The sequence below is a fragment of the Prunus mume genome, linkage group LG4 (assembly GCF_029339155.1).
Source record: "Prunus mume cultivar Tortuosa linkage group LG4, ASM2933915v1, whole genome shotgun sequence".
NCBI lineage: Eukaryota > Viridiplantae > Streptophyta > Magnoliopsida > Rosales > Rosaceae > Prunus > Prunus mume.
Window position 1 is genome coordinate 23,315,397 of NC_142701.1, and position 16,595 is coordinate 23,331,991.

At 36.9% G+C, this 16,595-nt stretch overlaps 3 protein-coding genes across 5 annotated transcripts; all 3 read right to left on the reverse strand.

Annotated features, from left to right (window-relative positions):
• Positions 1-206: 206 nt before the first annotated feature.
• LOC103329190 (fimbrin-5-like) lies at positions 207-5,871 on the reverse strand. 2 transcript variants are annotated; one of them, XM_008231620.3, is made up of 15 exons: positions 5,592-5,871; positions 5,142-5,356; positions 4,839-5,009; positions 4,367-4,599; positions 4,104-4,275; positions 3,977-4,015; positions 3,775-3,843; positions 3,534-3,650; positions 3,095-3,306; positions 2,640-2,795; positions 2,343-2,542; positions 1,783-1,949; positions 1,580-1,676; positions 1,227-1,318; positions 207-732 (listed from the first exon to the last, which is right to left on the reverse strand). In XM_008231620.3, the coding sequence occupies exons 2-15, from the start codon at positions 5,226-5,228 to the stop codon at positions 448-450; spliced, it is 2,097 nt and encodes a 698-aa protein (XP_008229842.2). In that variant the 5' UTR covers positions 5,229-5,356; positions 5,592-5,871; the 3' UTR covers positions 207-447. The 2 variants fall into 2 exon arrangements, with proteins under 2 accessions (XP_008229842.2, XP_016649294.2); XM_016793808.2 differs by having other exon boundaries at positions 5,142-5,269; positions 5,592-5,840.
• Positions 5,872-6,887: 1,016 nt separating this feature from the next.
• Positions 6,888-8,928, reverse strand: FLA7 (FASCICLIN-like arabinoogalactan 7). Of its 2 annotated transcripts, none has more exons than XM_008231621.2 (2): positions 8,710-8,928; positions 6,888-7,893 (listed from the first exon to the last, which is right to left on the reverse strand). In XM_008231621.2, exon 2 carries the CDS (start codon positions 7,843-7,845, stop codon positions 7,084-7,086), a length of 762 nt encoding a protein of 253 aa, XP_008229843.1. In that variant the 5' UTR covers positions 7,846-7,893; positions 8,710-8,928; the 3' UTR covers positions 6,888-7,083. The 2 variants fall into 2 exon arrangements, with proteins under 2 accessions (XP_008229843.1, XP_088906338.1); XM_089050212.1 differs by lacking the exon at positions 8,710-8,928 and adding an exon at positions 8,423-8,661.
• A 2,683-nt stretch (positions 8,929-11,611) lies between these two features.
• SCN1 (Immunoglobulin E-set superfamily protein) lies at positions 11,612-14,579 on the reverse strand. Its single transcript, XM_008231622.2, has 5 exons — positions 13,777-14,579; positions 13,592-13,658; positions 12,293-12,511; positions 12,080-12,204; positions 11,612-11,926 (listed from the first exon to the last, which is right to left on the reverse strand). The coding sequence occupies exons 1-5, from the start codon at positions 13,972-13,974 to the stop codon at positions 11,852-11,854; spliced, it is 684 nt and encodes a 227-aa protein (XP_008229844.2). The 5' UTR covers positions 13,975-14,579; the 3' UTR covers positions 11,612-11,851.
• Positions 14,580-16,595: the final 2,016 nt, after the last annotated feature.

The following is a 16,595-nucleotide window of genomic DNA, read 5'->3' on the forward strand; positions in this document are numbered from 1 at the left end:
TTGATAGTGTAGAATGAAACAGCAATGTGCCTTATACCCTAGCTACAATGCGCATGTCTAAAGGCCAAAAAAGGAAAATGTATTGTCTTGTAACGTGAAGACCAACTCAGTCCCCAAAAAGAAAAAGCAAAAATAAAACAGGACCAAGATCTAAGCTTTAAGTTGAAAATAGACAAAACTAGTATAAAAAGATAAACAAACAATGCTTTTTCTCCCTTCGCATTATTCAGCAAAAATAATGCAATACCCATTAAAAGAATATACCTAGGTACAATAATCTCTAACAAAAATTTACAAGACCCTGTGGTTTACAAGCCCATTAAAATTGAGCACTTTCCCTTTGCATGAGCAAGAGAACTGATAACAGAAATCAAGTTCCTCTTATTCCTGTTCTCTAGAAAAAGATAAATAGAATAAATAAATAAATAAATAAATAAGTATATCCTGTCATTTTCCATCAGAAGGGTCATTTTTTTCATTTTCTAGAGAAGATTGCTCATTTTCGACCTTTGAGGGATTCTCATTCTCTATCTGTGGGGAGGTAGCATTATCTGAAGCAGCTCTATCCATAGACAACTTGGACACTGCACTAGCCAAACCAGTTTCACCATCAGCGGAAGCTGTAGGGGAGCCATCAGGACTGTTAAGGCTTGATTCTGATTCACCTTCTGGTTGCTGCAGACTCCAGTACATGATGCTTGCAGTCAAAGTAAGGATCATCTTCTGGTTTACCTGCCATACCAAAGCACATGGCAGTACAATTTGGATGTTATATACCTACTAGTCTAATACTACATTGAAGAAGGTAGACTGCAGTTTTGGTTCAATCCAGTTCAACTGAAATACTCTGCTCCACTCATAACATTAGTTAGCATTCTTCTTTGCGTTAAAATAGTTTGACCATAAACAGACAAACAAATGAGAAAGATATCAAGCATTTGAACAACACGAAAAAAATTACGGATTTCTGAGAGTAGAAATATAGTGAAGGATTCAATCCCACTCTTTGAAAATGTTAATTTAGAAACAGAAGGCTGCAAAACTCCATATCTATAATTTTGGAGTTAGACTATTCCTCAGAACCAGATACTTCTCTTAGTGACAAATAATTAGTGACCCCATTAGATGCCAAAAGGGACAGAGAGTACTTGATGATTTCATATATTTCAGTCAAGATGACAGATGAGTAAGCTATAAATATTTTGGTCCACTACAATATCCCATACCTCAATAATGTCCTCTGGTAACAAGAAAATGGAGCAACCAAGCTTTCGGGCGACACTGATTATATATGTTGCATTCAATTTCTTATCTTCCTCTGCAATATTGAAGATAATGAAGTTAGAAAAAAATAAAATAATAATAAATGGTAACAAGAAGGTAATGATGAAAAAAGTGAGAAATGTTTCCCGCTTTCTATAGAGGATACGTGTCCTTCTCAAATAGTTGATCCCTAAGAAAGCCAAAAACCTACGAGCTTGATATATTGATGTTTTTAGCATGTACAAGAATTTCCAAGTCGCCAAGTAATTACATAAGAGAAAACAACCTTGTTCATGAACTACAAAAAGTGCCATACCAGTTTCCCCCTTTGTGGCAAGACTCCAATTAACCACCCTTGGCTCCACAGCACTAAGAAGCTCGAGGAGGAAAACTCCACTGGAAAGGTTTCTATCCTAAAATTTGAAAGTTCAATAAATAAATAAATAAAACCTTAAAAACTAAAATGCCAATCATCGGATTGAAGCTGTCAGTAAGAAAGGCCATTGTTTATTGAATTACCTTGAAACTGTCCATTTGGGAGGTTCTACCTGCCTTCTTAACTTTTTTGTTTGCCCAATTTAGAATGTCTGCATCAGTAATCTCTTTTCCTGCTTTACCTTGGGAGTGTAATCTCAAGTTTTTCAAGAGTTGAAGCATACTAAACCTCATCAACTGCCATAAATATGCTGGGGATACAGGGGAAGTTAAAGAGTTATCACTAACATTAAAATGGAGACATATAAACAAAGAGCTTTAAATTCACTTGTCCACCCTAGATATATATCTGAGGTTGCGTATTTAAATTATAGAAGTTTGAATTGAGGAAACGGGTTGGAGACCTCAATTTGTCTTAGCACAACCAAAAACAAAAACAAACAAAAACAAAAACAAAAAAACTCCAACTAGTAAAACTTAACAGTCAGAAATCCAATACTATTTGTCTTATATTTTTTCCAAGTCAATTAGAAATCATATAGTTCTAAGAAGGTACCATAACTTTCAAGGTTTTCTTGGATGAAAAAAATTAATATTGCAGTACTACCAACACAATATTTTAAAGGAAAACTCTTCAAACTCACCCAGTATGAGCTTCTTATTTCCTTGCACAATATCATTCCCTGCTACATTCACAAGGGAGAAATTTAATTCCTTCCCAATCTCAATAACTTGGTTGCAATTCTCAACTTTTCTAAATGGCATTTTTATCGGCGGCTTTGTTGCCTTTTTCCAGTTGACTGCTCCCGAAGAAATTTTGTCAAGAACTTCTAAAAGAACCCATCTGCATCCAAAAGGGATATATATCAATCATGGCTCAACCAGTCACAACATGTATGTGCTTCTAAGGGGTTAGAGGGAAGAGAAATTAAAAATCTCACCCATTTCTGACATCTTCAAAAAGATTATTGACATAGGTAGCAGTTCCAAGACTGTTAATCCACAGTCGGAAGCATCTCTCTTCCCGAGAAGTCTCGGCATCATCTGTCATCATCTCAGCAAAGGACATTTTTTTACTGTCAGTAGTCAAGCCATTTCTGCATGAAAAATTCACACACCATTAACACAGTATATTAATCTGAACAAAAAGGCACTACACACTGATTAGAACTACTGCAGCATTGCAAACTGAAACATCAGAACCACCAACTGATAGTGAAGGAGAATCAAGAAGCAAAAACAATAGAACACAATATAATTGATCTGCGCTAGAAAGCAACAGGCACTGTTATTCAAAACAAATATAAACACGCAATATGGTAAATTGGTGATGCGAAAATATGAATGAATATCAAAATCTGCAAGCCTAAAGCACTTGAGAAGTGCTGTTTCTTGCCTGTGATGGAAAATTTGTGCAACAAACGCAAGATTAAGATTTGGTGAGCCCTCAACAATGTCTTTAGGAGTGAGGTATCTTTTGCAATCCAATTTCTCTGCTTGCTCAAGAACAAGGTTTGCTCTTTCTGTAGGATCCTTCTTATCCAAGGCGGCAGGGCCTGAGTGCTCTGGTGCAAGAGCATTAAGCAGGTAAGCATAAGCCTCTCCATCCTGAAAATGTGTTAATCTTATTACATAATCACGAGGATAAAAAAAAATCAACAGCATACTTTAAAACAAAAATAAAAAAATCACGTTGGATACAAGTCTTATGTTCCTTCCTAATTGACAATTTAGTGGTCAGTTTATAGGAGACTGGAAATACAATTTTGACACCATTGCTATTAGGTTTATGCATAAAATGCTTATCAGTACAAAACTGGTTAGCTTGCTCTTACCTTCACATCAGAAGAGAAGTTTGTAACTTGTTTTTCATAGCCAGCTTTCTTCAAATGAAAATTCATCCATTTCAGTAGAACCTTCTCAGGTGGTAGACCCAAGAGCTCCTCCACATCCTGTCCACTAACATAATAGCTGAAGTTAGCTTATATGTTCATCTACCAACATAACGAAGTGTACATACAGATTATCCGCCCTTGTTTAATCAAGGATAAGTGAATATAAATAAAACTTTGTGACCTTGCTGTCATCCACCAACTCCACAAGTTGTGGAGTTTTCTTCAGATTGAGATCAGCTAACAGTTGAATCTGATAATGCCACCACATGAAAAGACAAGTTATAAGTTTAAGCCTTTATAACCCAAATATCGAATTATTGTGGACTCTATGATAAAAAAAATACCAAAAACAAAAACGATAAAAAAAAACTCATACTGCATACCTTGATTATTTGAGAAATCAAGCCAAGTACTAGATAGGGCTGCAAATTAAGCAAATGGTGAAAATGTTAAGAAAAATTTTAGGAAACTGGAAAATTTCCAATGGGTAGCTGGCAGTGCTCAACTTACTCTAGCTTCAACCAAATCCTGTGTGCCAATGTTAACTACAGTGCAGCCAATAGCCTTTGCAGAATTAAGACAAAGGGTATGGTTCTCATTCCTCTCCCATGGATTAAGGGAAGTTTTAGTATTGATAGCTCGCTCATCTATAGTCCCGGGAACAGCTACATTGATAAGCTTACTACATGAAGCAACTAAAATAATTAACAAACTTGAAAATGTCTGTGGACACTATTGAGTAGAAAATTGTTGAGTGGGTCCAGTGCCCCTACCAAAGTAGTACTCCACCTTTTGCCAGATCAAATAAAGAATTTGTAGATGGATCTAATGGAAGAAACTTCTTCAAGAATGAATCTTCTGCCAGGTAGCTGTTAATGTGGGCAACATAAGAAGACTTCTCAGATTCATTAATCGCGTGGTGAACAGTTGTTGTGGTTGCCTTGAGAAATGAAGATTTCGAACCACCAGATTTTGCTGTTGCACGGGCTTGCAAATTCAAATATGCCTGCCATTTAGCAAATCCCATTAATTTCTTGTACCAGTCCACCATGACCAACAAATATGCGAACATGATCTATAGTTAAAAGGAAACTGAACTGCCAGTCAGGTCTGCTCATTCACAAGATCTCACTGATTGATTTCTGTTTCAATTTTAACTAAAGCATATTCCATCCACCGATTATGAACAATATAATTGAAATACAGGAGAAATGGAAGACATAACCTCATGCTTCAAAGACTCACCCGAAGATAGGACTCAAAATCAATTTCTTCTCCATTGTCCTTGTTCGACTCCAATAAGATACCTTTAACCTCATCTTCGGTGAACATTTCGGTGAAAGCCTTCAGTTTTGCAAAAACAGGCGGCAAATCTCCCACAATGACGCGACCAGACTGATTCCTTATTGAAAGATACTAAAACCAATGCAACCAATTCCACATGTCACCACAAAATTGCCACTTGATCACATAATTTCGCCAAAGAACATACATAGCCTAGTAATCTAGAATACAAATTGCCACTTGATAGGAAATCAGAAAGCTTACTCTTGATTTCAGGGTCCGAAGCTCGACTTGAGTGAATTGGCTCTGCAGCCATGTATCAGAAACAATAACTCCCTCAAAGCCAGACATCTTCCCTTTTTTTGTTTGTGCCGAAGTCCCAGTGCATAAAGCTTAACACCGATTTCCCAGAAACAAAATCATATATCTCAATTTTCAAATAGCCATAACGTTCGACAAGTCAGCATGGAATTAACAATCTTGCAACAACAGAAGCACAAACCAGATCCATATATGTCAAAATAAAAAGAAACCCAATTGAGGAACCATATCATAGATGCAAACCAACGTGCATGTTAATAAAAAAAACGCGTTTTTTTCTTCTTTCAGGATTGACCCAGTTATCGAATCAAATGGTAATGTTGATAAACACATAAAATAATCAAAACCCACGTCGAGAAATGAGTATTCAGGTAGAAAAATGTACGAGAGTACCTTATGGAATCTCAGAAAACAAAGCTGAAATTGAAGGACTTTCTCATTCTTTTTGAGCAAGCTTGGATTTTCTTCAGCGAGAGAGAGAGAGAGAGTTATGTTTGTGTTTGATGAAAGACAGAAGAAAAGAGTGAGAGAAGGAGAGAAAAACGTGTAGGCGATAGGACGCGCGAAGAGCCAGGGAAGGCAATAAGGCAAATGCAAAAGCAGAGGAGGAGAGTCCAAGGTGGCCTATTGCTTGTCCATAATATATGTCCATGAATGTGAATGTCTAATAATATTGAACACAGACACACCCTCCTCCATTCAATTCCCGTGGGAACGTCTGTTTGGCATCAATTCCAAAATGGGGAAACTACAAAAAGGAAAATGTCAATCTTAAATAAGAGAAAGAGAAAAGATTTGGTAGATCCCTAAAAATAGATGGTTTTGACTTTTTCTTTCCTATATATATATATATATTGTGTTTCTACTTTTTATAAATAAAAAATAACCACGTTAAGGAAGCTATCTTTACTCTTTTTGGTTTTGTTTGCATATATGAGTTAGATTAGTTGGCTCGGCTAGTGTATCCAAATCCTTACACCCGAGCATGATCCCCCTCTCTTGTGAAGTAGGTACTTTAGAATAGTTTATGCCTATTTTTTGGTAAACATGATAATTTAGACCATCACCTCTAAGAAAAATGTGATAATTATAAACTTAATGGAGGTCACATGTGAGATTGAGATCTCGGATCTCCATCTTAACTCACCTTCAGGCTCGATCTCAATGATGGCACGGTTTTGATATAGTCGAAAACAACTAGTTTTCTATGATCTTGACATATTCCAATAGATATCTGGCTAAGGCAATATGATTGAGAGGATGACTGAACACTATAGGCCCAACCAATTGTCATGAAAAAGTATGTGCTTGTTGATTTTCAGTCTGACTTGAGCTTAACAATTGTTTACGATAATTATTTAACATTTCAAAACAGGAGGAGATATGAAAGTAGGACCTATGAAAAGAAAAGGTAGGAACTTTGTGCAAGTTCCCTATCAAAAAAGAAAAAAAAAATTACGAAATATGCAATTGTTAAGCAGTTAGAAGTGAGTTGCTTAGTAGAATTCACAATCTTCAAATATGCAGTTTCAGCAAGGTTTTAAATTTCCAGGATCTCCTCACCATATGGGATCAAACTGGTAAGCAAAAGACTTGGAGGCAATCTCTTAGCATGAGTATAGTTTACTTTCACATATATTGTACAAGGGAAGGCAACATAAGAATTAAGTTAACATTACAGTACAAACATTTTGCTGTATAAACAAGATCAAACAAATTGCCATTTACTCATTTGGACAACGGAACTCAAATTCTCATACACGTAAAGATTCAGTACCCACATATGTCCACAAAAAATGGTTTCAAAATCAAAGCAATTGAACAAAATAAGTGAATATAAGCCCTTTTAACATAACTTAAAAGGATTTCAGTGGTGAAGTCTGTCTCACAAGAACAAGACCAGCCCAGCTGAGACTGCCAAAACAAAGTGACCCCAAATACCCCAGCTGATAATCCTGTAAGAAGAGGATTTTCCTGGTGAAGATCCTGGAGACGATGAGCCTTTAGTTCCATCAGCTGTTGGAGCATCTGCAGCTGGTGCAGCGGGAGCCGGTGCAGGAGCTGGGGTTGGAGGTATGTCAGTGCCAAAGATTGCCTCAGGAAGAAGAACCTTGTTAACTTGGTAAATTGCAACAGGATCAGTGGAAAGCACACTGCTGCTCACTTTTGTGTCTGTCCATCCTGAGGTAAGGTGCACGGTGCCTGAAACATCAGTGAAGTTCAAAGTGTATTGTCCACCAGCAAATGTAGGTATGGGGCTTGATTGGCTTAGGTTTTTGAAGTCAGATAAAGAATAGTAATGCGGCAAGGCATGGAATAGGATGAGTGACTTGAGCTGGTCAGCTGTGAGATTGGAAAGAGAGGGCTTCTTAAGAGATGAGAAGGCACTATCTGTTGGTACAAAGATAGTTATGCCTTCCTCAGTCTTGTTGGCTTGGTCTTGAAAGGTCTCAAGCACTTTGGTGGACTCAAGGTAGTTAAGGAAGGTGTGGAATGGGCCGGCCACAGTGAGTAAATCTGTGAGGTTCACGTATTCCGGTGCTGGTGCTGGGGCTGGAGTAGGGCTTAAGATGGGAGATTTAGAAGTTTGAGCATATGCTGCTGAAGAACACAGAAGCAGTAGCATGAAAACCACAGGAAGTTCCATTTTGTCCAACTTAATAGTACTTTTTGTATGGCGACACTCTCCAAATTCCTGCAAGAAAAAAAAATTCCAAGCACAATGGTAAAATGCCAATTAAACACTAAAACCAAAAGAAATTGCCAGTTAATCACAGAGTCAGTGAGTACTGAGTATAAGTTTTTCCAATTAATTCCAAGATCCCAACTTTTCACCTTTCCCAGTGCACTAGAACTACGTTCCCACAAAACCCAGTTTGCAAAATCTTTGTAAGATCAAGAAAATCTTAAAAACACAATGAGCCTCTTTATTAAGAAAACCCAGATCTTGATCAACAAATTTTTAAAAAGGAAACCCATTACAGTGGTAGGGGCTGTTTAATAAAAGATCTAATGGACTGCACTAAAAGAACAGGGGCAACAGTACATGGCATCGCAATACAGGAAACACGAAAAATAAGTAATGCAGGTTGATATATAACTTAGAATTTGACCCAATCCCTGTTTCTGAACTCAGAAGATAAAATTACAAATGGCAAAAAATCAGATCAAAATTGCAGTTTCTGTGAGCAATTCATCTCTTCCACTAGAACATGTTTGTGTACCTTGAGCTTTTCACCCTCACTAGAGGTTTCTGAGTAAGCCCAAGTCAACAAATCTCTAGAAGAACAAGAGACAGAGTCCACAGTCAAACAATGTACATCAACAAATCAGATCTAGATCAGCTCAGTAATGTCTCACATAGCATATAATTAAACTTAATATCATGGACTATGAAGTAAAGCAATAAACTTTCGCAAGCACAAAGAAGCAGTCAAAAGTTGTACAAAATCCTTATGAAAATAAGGTGCAGGCTGAGCAGAGAGAGACTACTAAAACTAAAAACACTGACCTCTCACCAAAAGAGGAACTCAGAGAGAGAATTGGTGGTTGAGGTTGAGATTGAGAATGCAATAAAGACTGAAATGTGGTGACACTTTATAAAGTAAAGGTGGGTTCTTGTTGGTAAGATAAAAACAAAAGAATGGCAGTGGGGATGGAACCAGCTGGTGCCTGGTGGTGAAGAGATATAAAGAAGGAAGTGGGTGTACTAGAAGGCTGTTTGCAAACTGAGGATGCTTCTTCAAATAAACAAATCCTTTTATTGGAATGACTTTTCAGTTACAAAAGAAAAGAGTGTATGCATCATTATGTGGGGTGGTGGGCTTTCTAAATCACCTCCATCTATTCAGTTTTTAATGCATTGGGTTGGAGACTCTAACTTTCACTCTACCTCATCATTAAGATTTTGTCCCTCATTTTCTCATCAAATTATCTTCTCATGTTAGTTTGAACTGTTGCTATATATTCTGTAATTGTCTCTCAAAAAAATTATTCTGTAATTGGGTTTTTTTTTTTTTTGCTTTTTTTTTTCTCTTTTGCTTGCTGGGAGTTGAAGTTCACTTCTTGTGGCTAACTTTACTGTATCAACTAACTTTTACTGTATCAACAAACTCCAAGGAAAGTAAACAGTAAAACATCTAGAAGGACTGCCTATACTTCCATTGACATCCAAGCATCTGTTAATGCATACATTTGCCCTCTCTTCTCTTGAGAAGATTGGTTATGCCTTTTTCATTCCTTTTGGCCATCTTCTTGGATTAATCGTTATGATATGCCTCTTTTTGTGCATTGAATGAACTTGGTTCAAACTTTTGGTTTGTTGATAGGATACTTGGTCAAAGTGAAAAAGAGATTGTAACTTCTTCACCTTTTCATGGGAAGTTGGGCTAGGTGTATTATTATTATTTTTTAGAAACTAATGGGCTATGTTGGATGGGTGTTAATTCTCAGAAACTTCCACCCGTAGTTATTATTATTATTATTTTTATATATAAGTGATAGTCTATATTATAAAGAGAAAGAGAATTTTCTCACACATACACTATCAATGTGTTATGAGGATTTAAATAGATCATTCATCTGCAAATCAATGTCATTTATCATTTTGTTAGACTCGTTAGCGACACCAGTAATTATTTGATGACAAAAAAAAAATCAAGATTAGTTTTTTCATTACACAAAAGGAAAGAAAAATGAAAATAAAATATATGGAAAATTGGTAATCAAAATCTCGTGGGGAGAATTGAACAATTGAGAATGGCAAAGTGGGGCCCACCATGAGATTTGGGCCAGCGGGCATTGGCTGTCTGGTTGTCCCCGTGCCAACTGTACCCAATGATTCGGCAAACATGCGTACTCGCTCACGAGAAACTACGCCCGCCGTTAATGCTAGTGAACCGTGGTTCGAGACATACGACACCGTTTCTTCGTGTTTTACTCACGCCGACACACAGACAGACACCCCACCACACTATGAAATTTTATATGCCCATTTATTTTGGGGTTCACATGGCAACTAAAACCATTCAAAAAATAATTGTTATTTATTTTAATTATCCCATAATTATAATTATTATTCAAAATTATTCAAAATTATTACTAATTATGCTGTAAATTAAGGACAGCATCATTGAACAAGAGAAACTAAACGTTACTCTGTTCTTATAATAATTTTTCTAACATTGTGGTAGAGCACTAATCAACTCTTAACTAAATTATTATTATTTTTATATTTTATTCAAAGCTAGACGGATATTTTTTATTTTCTAAATGTGTACCTATATAAACTTTGGTAAATTAATTCTGAAGACTTTGAAAAAAATGGCATGTGGAAGTCATTGGTATTTGCGGTCAAATCAAGTTTAGTGTTTTGATTAATCATAATCAAGAGAGGTGGGATTTGTCTTCTCTGTGGGGAAGGTGTGATGCCAATTTTTCTGATTAATCTAACCGATTAGTTGGCTAGGAGTAGTGTTTTGGCACATGATCCTCGTTTGATTAATTAACCAAAGTTATATAAATTAAACTTTATAAAGGATGCAAGTGGATCCATCCATTGGCATAAGTCTATGTCATGCAGTTTTGTATGAATGATTTTGTTGTTGGATCCTAATCCCACATTGGTGGTTAAGTAGCTAATCAAGTATTATATACCCATCGAGTCTCTCTCCCTAAATTGCTTATTAATAAATAGGCCTGTAATAAAACTACGCCACCATAATGGGCTAACTACATCAAACTCACTATAAACATGTATCATCCTGCGTTAATACACTGCTCACATAACATGCTAAATATTGGCCAAATTGAATGAAGTAACCTTGATCCATTTGCATATTTCAACTAAATTAAGCATCAAGCTCTCTTTGCCTTTGTTCTTAACAAAAGTTAACCCATGTCCATTCTAGTAGGCATACAAAGGCCAAGTCCAAAAACATGAATGTGGACAAGCATTCATAACAAGAGATGAGTGGAGAAGAGGTGGGAGGATGATGGGTTGTTGTCAGGTGCAGAAAGCAGCTAGGATGGCCAAATCAAGCTGATTTAATGATTCCATTTGTTCTTTTCAATTGTGGGTATATCTTTGAAATCTCATGCACCTTCAATTTGAAAGGGGCACGTTTTGTACCCTTCTGTGTTCATACTAGAAAAATCAATGCTCAGCTCTATCTGAAACTTGAAAGTGGGGCATCTTGCATCAGGGTTCCTTGAATTCAACAACTCCATTTTGAGTGTGAATTTGAAGCACTTGCCACCAACCCAATATTGCAAACCATGCTGTCTTCAAGCTGTCGATTATGATTAGCATAATTGACTAAACTGTTTAATAATTTTCAAATAGCCTATCATATTTCTTTGGCTTTAGCAGCTAAAGAAATCAAAGAAATGAGGACTCCTTCAGACAAATGCAGTGAATCAAGAACAAAATCTAAGCTCACCTTTTATTACAGGCAGTAAACAAAAAATCCCCTCAACAGACTCTCTTTCTTTGCAATCCAATGTTATGAAAATTAACTAACAAACTTAGCATAACCAGGGAAGTAAGTAATGTTTGGATACTCATTAACTGGAAAAATCTTAAGCTAATCGTGGTGCAAGAACATAAGCCGAATGAAAAAGATACGCTGGCGCTCATTGGGAAATCTCTCTGTTTATTTAGCCCATTCCTTTCGAATGTCGAAGGTGTAATTGATTTCCAAGTAGCACTTGTTATCATCGTCCAGAAACTGCAGAGACAGAGATGGAGATAGAACAGAATGAGATCCTATAGTGGTAACTATATTACTTCATTCAGTTAATTATGGAAAGATTATATAAATTCGGAAATCTTAAACACTGCAATCCTGGTAAGATTATGTATTTACTTCAACTGGGCTTACCTTTGATCTTGCAGAATATGATCCTCTGGCAAATATGCCAGAAGGTGTGGTCTCTTCTGGCATCAAATGTGTGTAAGGCTCTGGCTGAGGACTGAAAGTTCCAATCATCTCTTTTGTGCTGTCAACTGAAATTAAAATCCTTGTGAACGGAACAATTTGAGTGCATCATGATTCATTTTTCAAGGACAATTAGGATGGATATAGCTTACTTACCCTTGACACCAGTTTTCCACACAGTGTTGGTGTACTTGAGGCCGGATACAATGTTATTGGTAACTTGGAAGGAGAATTTCAGGTTGTGTGGACTGCCTTCTTTCAGCGTAAACCATAAGCCCTTGGGTTTCCCATCTTCCGGAATATCAAGAACAATGTCAGGTCTATCAGGAGAGAGGATTGACAGTTGAATGAACTTCACTTCAGGTTCAAGAGTTTCTGTTGTAAAAGAAGGGAAAGAATTACTACGTCCGAGAAATAAAGAGGAACCATTTAAAACAAAAAAGGAAAGAGATGGATAAGGCATGGAGTGTAAAACATTAGAAACATTAGAAACAGAGAGTTGGAATGCAGAAAGCCAAATTCTTATTTCTAAACATACACCCTTACCATCAAACTAGTAAAGAATGCTGCTTTTGTAGGATTCTCTGATCAAAATAACCTCATTAAAATGGCCAACTATACCCGTGAGGTTGGTTGCGAAATGAGAGGGAAGAAGAAAAAAAAAGATAAAAAGAAAACCGATAATCGACAAATTCATCTCTAAATTGCACAAGTCTACAAGACTGTAGGCAACAAGTTCTGAAAATGTTGTAGTAAAATAACAGATAGGTGAAGAATCACTAGTTGTCGAAGTTGAACAAGTATGGTTGTTTTACTATGAAGTCATAAATACAGGTCTTATGCTGCAAGCAAGCCCTATGCAGAAGAAAAAGTGGAAGAGATCATCTCTAGAGTGTTCACAGACAGCAATACGAATGACAGGTTTTTGAGAAAGTTGGATTCTTTGAATAGTAATGTGATCTGATATTCATGTTATGATCATGGTTCACGATTGCAGTTTTCATTAAAAGGAAAATAATACAAATTTATGGACCCTACATCAAAGAGATTCATAGAACTAAGAGATAAGCACATACAGGCTTATAGCCCAAAAGAAGAACGTCTCCAAGCTGAAAATAAATAAAACATGTGCCAATTCTCACGTGAAAACAAGCATAACAAGCAAAATTGTACTCAACTAATGATAAATATTAAGATGCAAATATTCTTAAGATAATGGTCAAAGGAATCATTATTAAGCAAGAAAAGGACAGGGCATCAAATAAAAGTGCAAGGGAATGGGGTTAGAGGGAAGTGGCACTACTTTAATTATTTTCAATTATTTAACCATTTTGATCATTGGCAATCATCAACAGTGAAAGATTTAAGTCAAAGAGAGCTGCTGACATAAATAAAGATTCTGAAATGCAATTCCAGTAAAATTGCAAAGCTGAGATGATAAAATGAAATCTGTACCTCCAACACTCTCAAAATCCACAGCCCCAAGAAGCTGTTCTTTCCACCTCCTCAAACTCTCATCATCCTGATGCAACAAAAGTCAACCACCAGAGTGGCAACATCAAAAATTCAACCGCCAAAAAGAAATTAAATAAGAGAAAAAGATACAATCTTTTACACCCTGAGTTTGAGCAGAAACACACCTTATCCTTCTCAATCTGTTCTTTAAGAGTGCATTGAGGACCCAACTGAATCTTGTTGCTTCCTTCTTCATCTTCCTCCTCCTCAGCTGCAGAGACAGAAGCCTCACTCATCTGTCTGCCAATTCCCTCTACTGCCTCGTTATCAGTATCATCTTGATTTTCTTTCTCTGTTTCTTGATCACTCTTCTTCCTCCCCATGTCCTTGGAACTTGAGATAGCTCCAGCAGCCAAAAGAACATCAACTCATCCACAGTCACAAAGAAACCCAACTAGCTACGACCAATTGCAAAAGAACTGGACAAACCCATTATAGCCAAAACAGAATGAAAGCGTCTTCGTTTATGAATTTGGAGAGAAAATAAAAGAAACCCAGTGAAAGAATTGACACAAAATGATAGAAAGCGAAAGAATTTGTGGAATGAAACAAACCCAAGAAAGGCAATAATCGTCCGTGTTTCAGATAACTCAAGAAAATAAGAGGCAGAAACAAACAAGACCCTGAAAGCAAAAAAGAGCAGAGAGAAAAAGGCAAAAGGGAAAAACTGGAATTTTTTGTCTCCTAGCTTTCTGTGGTGGGTTGTTGTTGACTGTTGAATTTCTCAAAAGGGAGAGAGGGATGAGGTGGATTTGAGAATGATTTGTCAAACTGAGTGAGAAAAGGTCCTGTGGTGATCCGAAATATAAGTGGGAGAGAGATGGTAACGAAAGAGAGAGATAGACGTCTGAGAGAGAACGTGTAGGTCACTAAGGCGCTCACACATTCACGCATTACCCGATTCAAGGAAGGGGGAAGAAGGGGACTTTGAGGCTTTCATGAGTCATCGAGAGACTGTCAGAAGTTTAGAGAGATTTTTGGGGAATGTTAATAAGTGAATAGCCCATGTATATTCCTGCACATTATCCCCTTCCTTGCATTGCATGGGAGGTTAGAATGATTGTGGTCCCACATACCACTCAAAGATATGTAGGCCCCACCCATGAATCTGTCTCTTCTTTTAATTTTCTCTTTTAGGTCAAAGGTTGTTAATCCATGTGTTCATAAAATAATATTGCTAAAAGGGGTTCTTTCTAAGAGAAATATTAGTAAAGGTTTGCAAGGCGTTGGGTATAGTTGAACCTAACTTACTTGTACAAAAATAAGTTATGTATGAAGAGGGATTAACCTGATTACATGTAAGGGTAATTGCTTAGGGATTAACTTTATTTGTACTAAAAAGATTCTTTTAACTTCTATTTCCAATTTATGTGATGGAAATCTCACATTGGATTTTGTAAAGGTGTCACTTCTTTGATGCAATGATGTAGAGAGTATCTTGATTGCCACTTATGTTGGAAAGCAAAAGTTAGGACAAGTTGTTAAGGCATTGAGCAATGTAGATAAGAATAAGGGAGCTCGTTTGGCAAGCACATTCTTGACAATGTAACCACTTGGGTACTGTGGTAGATCCATAAATTTTTTTCAAGGGAGAGACAATATTTAAAAGGTTAAAAGCTCAACAACAACAAATTAGACAACCAAATACCCTTAGGGCCCGTTTGATAATCATTTCAGTTTTAGTTTTTAGTTTTCATTTTTGTACTTGAGTATAGAGGAAATGAGAATGAGGATGAGATTGAGAGTGGATGAGAGAGGAGGATGAGAGGGATGAGTAACAAAAGTGAAAACAATTTCAAATAAGTTTCTGTTTTTAGTTTTGGTTTTTGAACTTACTTCGGAAGCTTTATCAATACAATATTTTCTGGGCACAAAAGTTGATCGATATAATTAATACAATTTAGTTTTTATAAAGACTTCGGAATTACATTAGGTTTCCTTGTTTTTTAGTTTTTTTTTTTTTGCCTCGTCCAAGCGCAGCAAAGGAAGAGGTTTGCTGAGGCTTTTTGTCGAACTGTTGGGGAGCAGACATCTCCAAGGCTTTCTTCGACAAGGGAGGTGCAGCTGCAAATTTTTGACACCTCCAAAGCATTTTCCAGAAGAAACAAAAACGAAGAAGCAAAAAGAGGCTCTCTACAAGGGGTCCACTGGGCCAAGACTCCTTAGAAAGTTGGAAGCAGACCCACCTGACTTCCTCCAAGTAAATGTGGCTGACAAAGAGCTCCTGCTTGTAGTAAACCCAATCTCAAGGTTTATGGGCCTCGTAGTCTCTTTCCTGGAGCTATAGCCCCAAAAGGGAGGCCCTTGCTCTACCGTGAAAAATGCACAATGGTATTTGAATATTTTCTTTCTTATTTTTTGACAAAAAAGGAATTTAGCAAAGTTTTGTAATAACCATAATGATCAAAATTGAGCAATCTGACTTCATACTTCTTAGTTGGCACACACACTGACCTATAAATAGAACAAATTTTTGTAACTTTTGTTTTTATGTGATATAAGAAAAAAGTTATATATATATTTTTTGGTGAAATAGGGGGGAAACTCCCAAAAAAACAACTAAACACCGCGTATGAGTCTAGGCCTAACAAGGCCAAGCAGTCATCTACCAACAGAGAGCTAACCCAGATAGGAGGCTCATCAAAGAAGCAAATTCCCATGTCAATATTATAACTCTAATTTGCCAAACAATTCGCAACACAATTCTTTTCTCTTTCTCAATAACAAGCTTTAGACCAAAATATAGACCCCAAACCTCAGCCTTCAGGATATGACCTTGGCCCAAATTCACTGCAAAACCGGCAATCCAATCACCTGAGGAGTCCCAAATAACACCTCCTGCTCCAATAATATTAGTGGCAGCCCTTCTAGAACCATCCACATTCAGCTTAAGTTGGCCAATTATAGGAGGTTTCCAAGCCAAAAAAACATGTATTTTGTCAGG

What these genes read in the sequence shown, in the direction of transcription:
- LOC103329190 (XM_008231620.3), bottom strand. Translation starts at nt 5,228, where the DNA reads ATGTCTGGCTTTGAGGGAGTTATTGTTTCTGATACATGGCTGCAGAGC. An exon ending in ACTTCTCTTCTGATGTGAAG is followed by an intron (nt 3,307 to 3,533) that starts GTAAGAGCAAGC and finishes ACACATTTTCAG; the next exon opens with GATGGAGAGGCTTATGCTTA. An exon ending in TGCCACAAAGGGGGAAACTG is followed by an intron (nt 1,319 to 1,579) that starts GTATGGCACTTT and finishes TCAATATTGCAG; the next exon opens with AGGAAGATAAGAAATTGAAT.
- FLA7 (XM_008231621.2), bottom strand. Translation starts at nt 7,845, where the DNA reads ATGGAACTTCCTGTGGTTTTCATGCTACTGCTTCTGTGTTCTTCAGCA.
- SCN1 (XM_008231622.2), bottom strand. Translation starts at nt 13,974, where the DNA reads ATGGGGAGGAAGAAGAGTGATCAAGAAACAGAGAAAGAAAATCAAGAT. An exon ending in AACAGATTGAGAAGGATAAG is followed by an intron (nt 13,659 to 13,776) that starts GTGTGTTTCTGC and finishes TTGTTGCATCAG; the next exon opens with GATGATGAGAGTTTGAGGAG. An exon ending in CATATTCTGCAAGATCAAAG is followed by an intron (nt 11,927 to 12,079) that starts GTAAGCCCAGTT and finishes CTGTCTCTGCAG; the next exon opens with TTTCTGGACGATGATAACAA.